This window comes from Zea mays, chromosome 6 (genome assembly GCF_902167145.1).
Source record: "Zea mays cultivar B73 chromosome 6, Zm-B73-REFERENCE-NAM-5.0, whole genome shotgun sequence".
Taxonomy (NCBI): domain Eukaryota; kingdom Viridiplantae; phylum Streptophyta; class Magnoliopsida; order Poales; family Poaceae; genus Zea; species Zea mays.
The window spans coordinates 48,028,932-48,041,787 of record NC_050101.1 but is presented as its reverse complement, the minus strand read 5'-3'; the positions used below and the strand labels follow the sequence as shown (position 1 = coordinate 48,041,787).

Below are 12,856 nucleotides of genomic sequence, written 5' to 3'. Positions count from 1 at the left end.
CCGAATATAATTCGACCCGCTGTCATCTCTGGATGATGGACCGAGAAGACAAAAAAAAAGTATCCTTTGGAATACCAAAACAGTCTGCATTTCATGGAGACCGGGCCTAGCCCAAAGAGGCATCTAAATCCCGGCCCATCAGCCCATGAAGGAATAGTAACTCCCTTTTTTTAGTCCACAGAAAGACGAAAGAAGAAACGGGGCGACTCGCAGATCCAAGCGGAGAAGCTGCGTCGTGGCCTGACCCTGTCCGTCCTCTCCGGTCGGCGAGAGCAAGAAGAGATCCCGCGCCGTCCTCTTCTCCACCTCCACCTCCACCCATGGCGGCCTCCACCTTCAGCGGCGACGAGACGGCGCCCTTCTTCGGCTTCCTCGGCGCCGCCGCCGCGCTCGTCTTCTCCTGTAAGCACCCATCAGATCTCCCTCCCTCCCTTCTCTGTCTCTTTCACCAGCCGGATCCAACCATCCATTCCTCACTCCCATCACCTCGGCTGGTGCCTAGGCATGGGCGCCGCCTACGGGACGGCCAAGAGCGGCGTCGGCGTCGCCTCCATGGGCGTCATGCGCCCCGAGCTCGTCATGAAGTCCATCGTCCCCGTCGTCATGGCGGGAGTACTCGGCATCTACGGCCTCATCATCGCCGTCATCATCTCCACCGGGATCAACCCCAAGGCCAAGCCCTACTTCCTCTTCGACGGCTACGCGCACCTCTCCTCCGGACTCGCCTGCGGCCTCGCTGGCCTCGCTGCCGGCATGGCCATCGGCATCGTCGGAGACGCCGGAGTTAGGTACTGTAATACTCTGATTGCAGTTGCCATCCTTTGTACATGTCCATGCTAATTGATTCTCAGGGAAAAAAAACTGTCGCCAGGCTTAGACCAAGCAATTAGCAATGTAGGATGAATGATTTGATTATCCTGGCCTATACTACTATATTACAACTTACAAGGCTAATTGGTCGATGGAAATGAGTAGATTTTCTGTCTTGTACTCTTATTCGACTGACGAAAATGACTAGGTTTTGTATTTCATGTTGTTTCATTGTGAAATTGATGCGACTTTCTTTCTTGCGATAAGCAACATGAGTTGTTGTGTACTATATGTTGATTTAGCTATGATATGCTTGTCATTCTAGGGCCTCAGCCTTACCTGTTACTATGCTGTTGTTTGTGCCTGGAATGTGTTGGTTTAACTATGCTATGCTTGTCATTTTAAGACCTGGCCTGTTACTATGCTGTTGTCTGTGCGGAATATGTTGGTTTAGCTATGCTATGCTTGTCATTCTAAGACCTAGCCTGTTACTATGCTGTTGTCTGTGCCTGGAATATGTTGGTTTAGCTATGATATGCTTGTCATTTTAAGACCTTGCCTGTTACTATGCTGTTGTCTGTGCCCAGAATATGTTGGTTTAACTATGCTATGCTTGTCATTTTAAGACCTGGCCTGTTACTATGCTGTTGTTTGTGCATGGAATATCGATGGCCCTGTGGCTCTACAGCCTCTTACTTCAAGGAGACAAAGATTCACATGTGTTGCTACTTTATCTGAGTTGGGCTTGTGCCTACTTTAATCTCAGTAGTTATGCATATCAAAGTTGTCCATATTTGACCCTAGAAAATTGTAATCAACAGAAAAACTCATTTGTGAGGTTGGGGTGTCCATTTGACATGCAAACTAGAGTGTAGAGTGAGTATAGTAGTGGCTGATCCACTGAGACCCTGCAAAACTTCATGTGGTTGATTAATGATGATAAACTACAGACGAGTTATTTTCATTTAAACTATGTCAATGCTTCACAGATTAAAACATTTTTAGTGTGTCCTTTTTTTTCTCGAAAGCGCAGGGGAACTGCGCCTTAAATTATATTAAGAAGAGGAAAAAAAGGTCTATAGTAGACCAGGGGTTACAACATTTAACTCCTTACGGAGGCCAGTACCGCACATAAGTGAAAGAGTCTAAGAATGCCAGACTCAAAAAACTACTAAAAATGAAACAGTAGGGTTCAGCCATTTGTCAAAGAAGCTGCCAAGAATGAGAGACCCTTGGCCCCAGCTAATTCCCAAAGTCTTCTCTCATCATCAGCCTGCCGAAGGATAGAGGGGAGACTGGGGGTCTGTCCATCAAACACGCATCTATTGCGGTGATTCCAGATCGTCCAGGCCCCCAAAGAGATCAGCGAACTCAGACCTTTCTTGACCATTCCCTGAACTGATTCAGAAGCTATCTCCCACCATTCCAGGAAGGAAGTCAGGCCCGGCTGGGGAGCTAAGTTATCCAACCCGAACTTTCTGAGCAGATTATACCAGAAAATCCTTGCAAACACACATGAGACCAGCAGGTGGTTAATAGTTTCAGGTTCTTGATCACACAGTGGACAGCTGCTAGGATGATTGAGCCCCCTTTTTGCTAATCTGTCAGCAGTCCAGCACCTGTTATGGGCCACCAGCCAGAGGAAGAAACGACATTTTGATGGCGCCCAAGTTTTCCAAACCCGCTTATAGTGTCCAAATGTACAGGATCCCAGGAAGAGACCCTTGTAAGCTGCCTTCGCTGAATATTTTCCATCTGGGGCTATACTAAAGATGTGTCTATCTTCAATGAGAGGGTGCAACTCAAAACCAGAGAGACAATCCCAGAGCTTAAAGTAATCTGCCAGAACTCCAACAGTAAGACCACCTTTAATATCATAAATCCATCTGTTGTTTAACAAGGCCTCATGAACCGTTCTACTTTTTGCTACCCTCTTTGGGATTATGGAAAATAGGCTAGGGGCAATGATCGAGATGCTTTTACCCTGCAACCAGTTATCGGACCAGAAGAGGGTACTATGTCCATTACCTACCATCGAGACAAGGACTTTACTGAAGAACGCTCTGGCTTTACTTGGAACCTGAATAGGAAGCCCTGTCCAAGGTCTTTTGGAGTCGGTTTTTTGTAGCCACAGCCATCGCATCCGGAGGGCCCAACCAAGTTCCGGTAGACTAGAGATACCCAGTCCACCAAGCTGAAGTGGGCGACACACCTTGCCCCAAGCCACCAAACAGTGTCCCCCTTTAGCTTCTTTTCTTCCTCTCCAAAGAAAGCCCTTTCTTATTTTATCTATAGCATCAACCGCCCAGTGGGGTATATCAATTGCCATTGCCAGATACACAGACATACCTGTGAGTACATGTTGCACTAGTATTCTCCTGCCTGCTCTGGTCATCAAATCAGCTTTCCAATTAGGAAGTTGGTCAGCAAACTTATCAACATACGGCTGGAAATGTTGCTTGGACAGCTTATGCAAGGATAGAGGAAGTCCCAAGTACTTGCAAGGAAAAGCTGCGATCTCACACGGTAGCAGACTTTGGACTTCCAAGAGAGTTTCTTCTGAACACTGTATGGGGTAGACATTGGATTTTTGCACATTATTTTTCAGACCAGAGGCACTGCCAAAAAGCTGCAAGATATCCAGAGTGATGGAGATTTCATCCACCGTAGGGTGTAAGAAGAGGGCTACATCATCTGCGTAAATGGAGACTCTGTGTAGCTGTCTTCTTGCTGCTAGCTGCTGCAATAAACCTGCCTCTTCTGCCTTTATAAATAGGTGTCCAAGGACATCCATGACCAATATGAATAGCATCGGTGAAAGGGGGTCCCCTTGTCTAAGCCCTCTTCTATGCCGAATTTGCTGTCCAGGAAACCCGTTGAGCATGACTTGGGTGGTGGATGAAGCAAGGAGACCACAAACCATGTCCCTCCAGATCTGTCCAAACCCAAACTGCTGCATGACTCCAGAAAGGTGTAGTATCAGGACACTGATACTACACCTTTCTGGAGTCTGGACGACATATCTATGACCCTGTACTACAACCCCTGAATCTCAAAGAACCATATATTTGCGCTATGTTGCTACTTCCACTGGATTGAGCATGCTTCAGTAGTTGCATATAGCAAGGTTACCAGTTTTTAGCACCTTTGCATCTCTCAGACATGCAAATTAGATAGCGAGATAGGAATGGGTTCATTGATACCTTGCAAACCTATTTTTAGCTCTGGTTTTGAGAATTTTCACAATTCACACTCCTTCGCAATCTGTTCCAAGGAATGGAGTTGTTAAGATACTCATCTGTTACATTGTTCTATGTGACCTGGGTATGTTCCCTGGACTTGGGCAGGGGGAAATTTGCTAAAGGGCTGTGGCCTGTGGGCCTATGTCATTAAGGATCCATTTTTGTAATTTTGGTTGTTGGAAATTTGGAAATGATGGAATATACCTAAAGATTTAGCCTTGAATAGGAGTGAACGGAAAACAGCTATCCATGTGCCTGAATCTTGATTTGTGGCTTCCGTTGGGTTTCAACTCTACTCTACCCTACCCTAACTTGCTCAGTTGCTCAGGACTATAAGACTTCGTTGTTGTTGTTCTCTTAGCTGACCTGCTTTTTAACAAGATCCATCAATGAAGGGCATGCGAACACTTCTATTCGTTTCTGTAGCTATTTCATGCTTCAGTAGACTTAGGAAGCCCTTTGGTACCAAGTTAGTTCAGGTTGAGTACAAATAATATGTCATTTTAGATTGTACCCAGCAGTTTCTGTTATTTGTTGCTTGTATGCACTGTGTTCTATTATCTGGTGATACATTTTATTGTGACTCTAGATTTTCTACATATTCGCCCTTGTTTGCAGTAAGCTGGCACTCTTGTCTTATTTCCATTTGACCTGCTTTAACATGTTTGTAAATGAATGTCAGGAAAATAATTTAATTGGTTTCTTTTGGTACCTTAGCTTTCTGTTACTTCTAGAGCTCTCTTGTACGAAGTTTATTCAGACTGAGCATAAATACTACTCCCTCCGTCCCAAATTAAAATTTGTTTTAGATCTGGGACGGAGGCAGTATTCCGTTATAGACAGCAGTTCATTTTATTTATTGCTAGTACCACTAGATTTCCTTTATCAGGGGGTATATGTTCTCTTATACAGCCAAATTTTTGCACCTTAAACCTCAAATTATATCCAGCCCGTTGTCAACATGTCATTCTTATCTAATTCTGATTTATGTCGTCTCCAGGGCGAATGCACAGCAGCCAAAGTTGTTTGTGGGCATGATTCTGATCCTTATCTTCGCAGAAGCTCTTGCTCTGTACGGTCTCATCGTCGGTATCATTCTCTCATCCCGTGCAGGCCAATCTCGCGCCGATTAGAAGGCTTGATATACGCCACACTGAGTCATCTGCCATTGTATTCAAAGTGTTCTTTTCTCGGTGAACAATGTGAGGGATCATGTTGAGCCTGTTCCACCTTTGTAACATTATATTGCTATTATGTGAAGACAAACCTAGCTAGCTGTTGCAGTTATGCTGTTGTACTTGTATTTGTTTGAAAATAATAGGCAGCGAGCCCCGGATGTGATGAATAATAAGCAAGCTGGACTAGTTGTTAATGTTTTTTCTTTAATGTGGATTGGTTTTGTTATGTGTAGTGTTTGCAGTTCGTTCTTTGCTTCATGGGTAACTGTGGTGTTGGTGATGCCACACTGCCATACTCAAATCATATTTCAGTGAACCACTGTGAGCGAGCCGGTGTTAAAGGGTAGACAATAAGTCTGCCATTTCATTGATAAAAAAACCCAGTGCATCACAACCGGTCAAAGCATATAGATACAAGATTTCATTTGATCTGGGAGTATGCGAATTTAGGCCAAATTGAAGTGAGGTTCATCAGAACAGAGGAGCAGCATGGGGACGTTCTCATGAAGCCTCTCGGCAAACTGAAGTTCAGAGAACTCTGCATGAAGATTGGCCTTCGATTTATTTAGTAGCATATGCACAAGTTTTAGGAGGAGAATCGTTGAAATAATCCTTGTGCATGGGTCTTAGTTTATTTACTCAAGTGCGAGTGGTTGTAGCTCAGAAGCATGCACGTTCATGCTGCGAGCGGGTCAGTAGGAAGTAGTTGTGGCTGGCATGTCTTGACGTGTGGGATGGCACACGTAGTGGACGGGCGTGCCGAGCTTCTCGCGTGGACATTGGTCACGTACTGTGTTGAGTCCTTTTATATTCAGTGAAATAGAGTCAGAAAAGCTGCTAGTTCTTTTGTAGCACCAAAATCAGAGTGTGTTCGTGGAAAGCTGTAGGGGAGCTTGCCGGCAACAGAAGGTTGAGTCTCCGGCGAGGTCTGACACGTGGTATCGGAGCCGGTTTTGAACCGGGGTTCGATCGTCGTGCGGTACCGACGGTGGAATCGCGATTGAGTGGGCCATGTCTCAGCAACCGAGGAACGACACCGACACTGGCGGTGACGCTGTCGTGCAGCCGGTAATTCATGAGGTCAGCGGCGGGACTAGCTTCCCCACGCTCACCAAGACAAATTACTCTGACTGGGCCGCGCTGATGAAAGTGAAGCTCAAGGCTAGGAGCTCAGGACATTGTGGGCGGCGGTCGATCCAGGCTGTGCTGATCCACACGACGACATGATGGCACTTAACGTATTGGCAAGCGCGGTCCCACCGGAGATGGTTTCGACCATCGCCAACAAGGAACGACGAAGGAGGCATGGAACGCCATCAAAACCATGTGTGTCGGCGACGAACGCGTGAGGAATTCGACGGCGCAACATCTACGTCGACAGTTCGACTTGGCGACATCGCGCGAGGACGAGAACGTCGAGGACTACTCCCTAAGGCTGAGCAGCATGGTGGCGCAGCTGGCGACGCTCGGCGTGACATTGGACGAGCCCACGGTGTGGGAAAATTCCTTCGCAGCGTGTCGACGCGGTTCAAGCAGATCGTGGTGGCGATCCAGACGTTGCTCGACGTCTCTACTCTCACGTTGGCTGAGGTGACAGGGCGGTTGAAGGCTGCCGAGGAGGAGCTAGAGGCGCCACTGTCGTCAGTGCACCACAATAGCAAGCTCTACCTTACCGAGGAGGCTTGGGAGGCGCGCAGGAAACAGCGCGAGACGGAGAGGTCGTCGAAGGGCGACGCGAACCGAGTATCCGGAAGACGTGGAGGAAGAGGCGGCCGCGGCAGAGGACGTGGGAGCGACATGGGGTCGTCTTCCTCCTCTGGACCGGGAGGCAGCATCGGCAAGGTCGGCAAGGAGTCAAGGACCAATGCCGAAAATGCGGTCCCGTGACTGCAAGGCGAGGCCCAAGAAGGAGACAGCGTATGTGGCCCAGGAGGAAGAGGCCCTGATGTTGTTGCGTGCTACTCCACCGAAGGAGAATTTCTCTCTGCCCTCACCGAGGTCAACTGTTGCGGCCAAGGCAACACCGAGCATCGCATCCTGGGCGCGACCAGGCACTGCCGCCGCTGCCACGACCGATCCAGCCACACCCGGTGCGGCAATGGCAGGCACTCGGGCTCGCACGGTCTCGTGGACTGGAGATGGAGCAAAGCCGCCGGTGGGTTCTGGCGAACTGGTGCATCTACGCTAGGAGAGGGTCTTCGTCCAGCTCTGCGCGAAGGAGGAGCGGAATCCTAGGTCCTGGATCTATGCCCTTGGGGCCACGAACCACATGACGGGGTCCTGGGCGGTGTTTGCGGAGCTGGACACGGCGATGCGCGGGTCTGTGCGGTTCGGCGACGACTCTGTGGCGGAGATCGAAGGATGCGGGATGGTTTTGTTCCCAGTGCAAGAACGGCGAACATCATTCCTTCGCCGACGTCTACTACATCCCGGGCTCACGGCGAACATAGTGAGCCTTGGCCAGTTGGAGGAGGCCGACTACGACATCCACCTCCGGAGCAGCGGCATGGAGATTCGAGAGCCCGAGGGGCGTTTGTTGGTGAGGATCCCGCGCGTAGGCAACCGGTTGTACGTGCTCAACATCGACGTGGCACGACCGGTGTGCCTGGCGGCGCGCGGCGAAGAAAGTGACTGGCGGTGGCATGCCAGGCTCGACCACATCAATATGCCGACGCTGAGAAAGATGGCGCGGGAGGAGCTCGTTCGCGGACTGTCGGCCATCGAGAAGGTAGACCAGCTTTGTGACGCGTGCCTCGCCGGCAAGCAAAAGCGCACACCATTCCCGGAGCAGGCATAGTGGAGGGCAGAACGTGCTCTAGACCTGGTGCACGGTGACCTGTGCGGACCCGTGTCGCCGGCAACGCCAAGCGGCAACCTCTACTTCCTTCTACTCGTCGATGATCGAAGCCAGTACATGTGGCTAGTCTTGCTGCCGTCCAAGGACCGAGCAGCAGCTGCCATCAAGGAGTTCCAGGCGCGTGCAGAGGCAGAATCCGGCTGCAAGCTATTGGGGCTGCGGACGGATCGTGGCGGCGAGTTCACATCCAAAGAGTTCATGGAGTATTGCGCAGTGGACGGCATGCACCGACAGTTGACGGCGCCATACTCCCCACAACAGAACGGCGGCGTCGAGCGCCAAAATGCCATGGTGGTCGGCACAACGAGCAGTCTGCTTAAGGAAAAAGGGCTACCGGCCTGGTTCTGGGGAGAGGCGGTGATCACTGCCGTATACCTCTTGAACCGGGTACCGACAAAGGCAGTGGAAGGGAGGACTCCGTTTGAGGTATGGTACGGGAAGAAGCCAGTGGTTCATCACTTGAAGACATTTGGGTGCATCGTGTACGTCAAAAACATGAAGCCACACCTAAAGAAGATGGAGGATCGAGGCCGCAAGATGATCTTCGTCGGGTATGAGTGCAGATCCAAGGCATATCGAGCCTACGATCCGGCCACGAAGCGCGTGCACGTGACACGCGATGTGGTCTTTGACGAGTCCACACAGTGGGACTGGTCGAAGGGAGCCAAAACCAGCACTAGCGCAGATCATGGCGGCAACGACACGTTCACCATCCAATATAGGGTGGTGGCGGGACAAGGAGTCGAAGTCGCAAAGTAGATTCCACCAGGCACACCGGTGGCTGAAATGGAGCTAGTGGAGGCAGGAGCGGCTTCACTAGATGTTCAGTTTGTCACACCGCCCTCTGTGATCGACAAAGAGGGGCTAAACGCTGACCACGATGATGAAGTGCCACTCCATTTCTGAAAGGTGGGGGATGTCACCGGTGCAGCGTCGACACTGGGGTACACCGTGCGCGCTCTGTGGAGCGAGCAACTCTTTGCAGTGAGTGCGGAGGAGCCTAGCTCGCTGGCACATGCTGAGTAGGACCCATGCTAGTGCAAGGCGATAGAGGAGGAGCTGCGCGCCATCGAGAAGAACCGAACCTGGACGCTCACTGAGCTGCCTCCTGGTCAGCGCGCCATCGGACTCAAGTGGGTGTTCAAGGTCAAGAAGGACGAGCAGGGTGCTGTGGTGCGACATTGAGAGCACCTAGAGGGGGGTGAATAGGTGATCCTGTAAAACTTGAACTTAATGCCACAAAAACTTGGTTAAGCGTTAGCACAGTATTGCCAAGTGGCTGGAGAAGAGTCTTAGCGAAACACAATAACCACAAGAGAATCAACACAGGTAGACACAGTGGTTTATCCCGTGGTTCAGCCAAGTACAACACTTGCCTACTTCCACGTTGTGGCGTCCCACCGGACGAGGGTTGCAATCAACCCCTCTCAAGCGGTCCAAAGACCCACTTGAATACCACGATGTTTGCTTTTCTTTTCTATATCCCGTTCGCGAGGAATCTCCACAACTTGGAGTCTCTCGCCCTTACAAAAATGTTCACAAAGAAGCACGGAGTAAGGGAGGGATTAGCAACTCACACACGACACAAAGATCACAGCAAATACGCACACACAAGACCCAGACTTAAGCTCAAAAGACTAGCACACTAGAACGGAGCTCAAATCACTAGAATGTCGAACTAGTGCGCAAGAATGGAGTGTGAGTGATCAAGAGTGCTCAAGGAATGCTTGGTGTGCTCCTCCATGCGCCTAGGGGTCCCTTTTATAGCCCCAAGGCAGCTAGGAGCCGTTGAGTGCATTCCAGGAAGGCATTTCTTGCCTTCTGTCGACTGGCGCACCGGACAGTCCGGTGCACCACCGGACACTGTCCGGTGTGGATCTCTTTCCTTATTTGGCGAAGCCGACCGTTGGCGCCTTGGAGCCGTTGGCGCACCAGACACTGTCCGGTGCACACCGGACAGTCCGGTGCCCCCTTCTAGCCGTTGGCTCGGCCACGCGTCGCGCCTGGATTAAGCGGCCGACCGTTGGCCCGGCGACCGTTGGCTCACCGGACACTGTCCGGTGCACACCGGACAGTCCGGTGAATTATAGCTGTACGCCGTTAATCATTTCCTGAGAGCAGCAAGTTCGCCTGAGCCAGCCTGGCGCACCGGACACTGTCCGGTGCACCACCGGACAGTCCGGCGCACCCAGACAAAGCTGACTTTTGGCTGAACAAAGCTATCTCTCTTCCAATTCGATTTTTCCTGTTTCCAGCACTTAGACACAATACATTAGTCTCTAAAACAATGTACTAAGTCTGAGAAACATACCTTTATACTTGATTTGTACTTTGTCCACCATTTGACACTTAGGCACTTGTATTGGACACTAAAACACCAAAACACTTAGAAATGGCCCAAGGGCACATTTCCCTTTCAATCTCCCCCATTTTGGTGATTTATGCCAACCCAACATAAAGCAAGTAGAACAAGTGCAAAATCAATTCAAATAAAAACTCAAATTTATTTTGAATCAAATTTGGCATATATGGATCATTCTTTGCCACCACTTGGTTTGTTTTTGCAAATCAACCTCAATTTCCTATCTCTAAGTCAAACACACATGTTGAAACATAAAGAGAGATATTTCATGAGAAATTGATCAAGGATTCAAAAACTCCCCCTTTTTCCCATAATTAAGCCATTCTCCCTACCAGAGGCCAACTTTTGACAATAAGAGGCAAACAAGAGTATTTTGACAAAAACTCTAACTCTACTATTTTCAAAACTCACAACTCACAAGTGGTAGCTGATCCATTTATTGCTTTGGCCTTATTTTCTCCCCCTTTGGCATCAAGCACCAAAACGGGATCAATTTTGGCCCTTTAACCCCATTGCCTTACCAAAATCTTCAACTAAGAGTAAAAAGGCAATAAGAGTACAAAGATGAACTTGGAAAAGTTACTCTTTCATCGGAGTGCAGTGGAAGTCTTGCATGGTCCAAGTCCACCTTTTCCCTTTCAAACCTCCTTTGAGACTAAAATAAGCAGACTCAAGCACACGGTTAGTCTCAAAGGGTCAAGTTGTAGCACATCTCCCCCTAAATTTGTGCATCACTTGCAAAGGACTTGTGAGGTCCGGGGAGTGCTTGTACAACTTGAGCACCATAAGTAAACAACAAAATGCATAAGGAACATGATCAAAGGCATAAACACATGTATGCTATAAATCAATCCAAGTTCCGCGAATCTAAGACATTTAGCTCAGTACGCAACTTGCAAAAGGTCTGCTCATCTAAAGGCTTGGTAAAGATATCGGCTAGCTGGTTCTCGGAGCTAACATGAAACACTTCGATATCTCTCTTTTGCTCGTGGTCTCTCAAAAAGTGATGCCGGATGTCTATGTGCTTTGTGCGGCTGTGCTCAATAGGATTATCCGCCATGCGGATAGCACTCTCATTATCACATAGGAGTGGGACTTTGCTCAGATTGTAGCCAAAGTCCCGGAGGGTTTGCCTCATCCAAAGTAGTTGCATGCAACACTGTCCTGCGGCAACGTACTCGGCCTCAGCGGTGGATAGAGCAACGGAAGTTTGTTTCTTAGAACTCCATGACACCAGGGACCTTCCCAAGAATTGGCACGTCCCTGATGTACTCTTCCTATCGACCTTACATCCAGCATAGTCGAAGTTTGAATATCCAATCAAGTCAAAGGTAGACCCCTTTGGATACCAGATCCCGAAGCAAGGCGTAGCAACTAAATATCTAAGAATTCGCTTCACGACCACTAAGTGACACTCCTTAGGATCAGATTGAAATCTAGCACACATGCATACACTAAGCATAATATCCGGTCTACTAGCACATAAATAAAGTAAAGACCCTATCATAGACCGGTATGCTTTTTGATCAACGGACTTACCTCCTTTGTTGAGGTCGGTGTGTCCGTCGGTTCCCATTGGCGTCTTTGCGGGTTTGGCGTCCTTCATCCCAAACCGCTTGATCAAGTCTTGCGTGTACTTCGTTTGGGAGATGAAGGTCCCATCTTTGAGTTGCCTCACTTGGAACCCAAGGAAATAGCTTAACTCGCCCATCATCGACATCTCAAACTTTTGAGTCATCACCCTGCTAAACTCTTCACAAGACTTTTGGTTAGTAGAACCAAATATTATGTCATCGACATAAATTTGGCACACAAAAAGATCACCATCACAAGTCTTAGTAAAAAGAGTTGGATCGGCTTTCCCAACCTTGAAAGAATTAGCAATTAAAAAGTCTCTAAGGCATTCATACCATGCTCTTGGGGCTTGCTTAAGTCCATAGAGCGCCTTAGAGAGCTTACACACGTGGTCAGGGTACCGTTCATCCTCGAAGCCAGGGGGTTGCTCCACGTACACCTCCTCCTTGATTGGCCCGTTGAGGAAAGCGCTCTTCACATCCATTTGGAACAACCTGAAGGAATGGTGAGCGGCATATGCTAGCAAAATACGAATGGACTCTAGCCTAGCCACAGGAGCAAAAGTCTCCTCAAAGTCCAAACCTGCGACTTGGGCATAACCTTTTGCCACAAGTCTAGCCTTGTTCCTCGTCACCACCCTGTGCTCGTCTTGTTTGTTGCGGAACACCCACTTGGTTCCCACAACATTTTGCTTGGGACGAGGCACTAGTGTCCAAACTTCATTTCTTTTGAAGTTGTTGAGCTCCTCCTGCATGGCCAACACCCAGTCCGGATCTAGCAAGGCTTCCTCTACCCTGAAAGGCTCAATAGAGGAGACAAAAGAGTAATGCTC

The 12,856-nt window shown here is 49.1% G+C and overlaps 1 protein-coding gene across 1 annotated transcript; it reads left to right on the top strand.

Annotated features, from left to right (window-relative positions):
* The first annotated feature begins 209 nt into the window (after positions 1-209).
* On the top strand, positions 210-5,421 carry LOC100283904 (uncharacterized). Its single transcript, NM_001156802.1, has 3 exons — positions 210-402; positions 503-788; positions 5,053-5,421. The coding sequence occupies exons 1-3, from the start codon at positions 321-323 to the stop codon at positions 5,183-5,185; spliced, it is 501 nt and encodes a 166-aa protein (NP_001150274.1). The 5' UTR covers positions 210-320; the 3' UTR covers positions 5,186-5,421.
* The last annotated feature ends 7,435 nt before the right edge of the window (positions 5,422-12,856 follow it).

Bases quoted from the DNA above. Each gene is read 5' to 3' on its own strand.
- LOC100283904 (NM_001156802.1), top strand. From the start codon at position 321: ATGGCGGCCTCCACCTTCAGCGGCGACGAGACGGCGCCCTTCTTCGGC. The intron at 403-502 runs GTAAGCACCCAT...GCTGGTGCCTAG, and splicing joins CGCCGCGCTCGTCTTCTCCT to GCATGGGCGCCGCCTACGGG. The intron at 789-5,052 runs GTACTGTAATAC...TGTCGTCTCCAG, and splicing joins GTCGGAGACGCCGGAGTTAG to GGCGAATGCACAGCAGCCAA.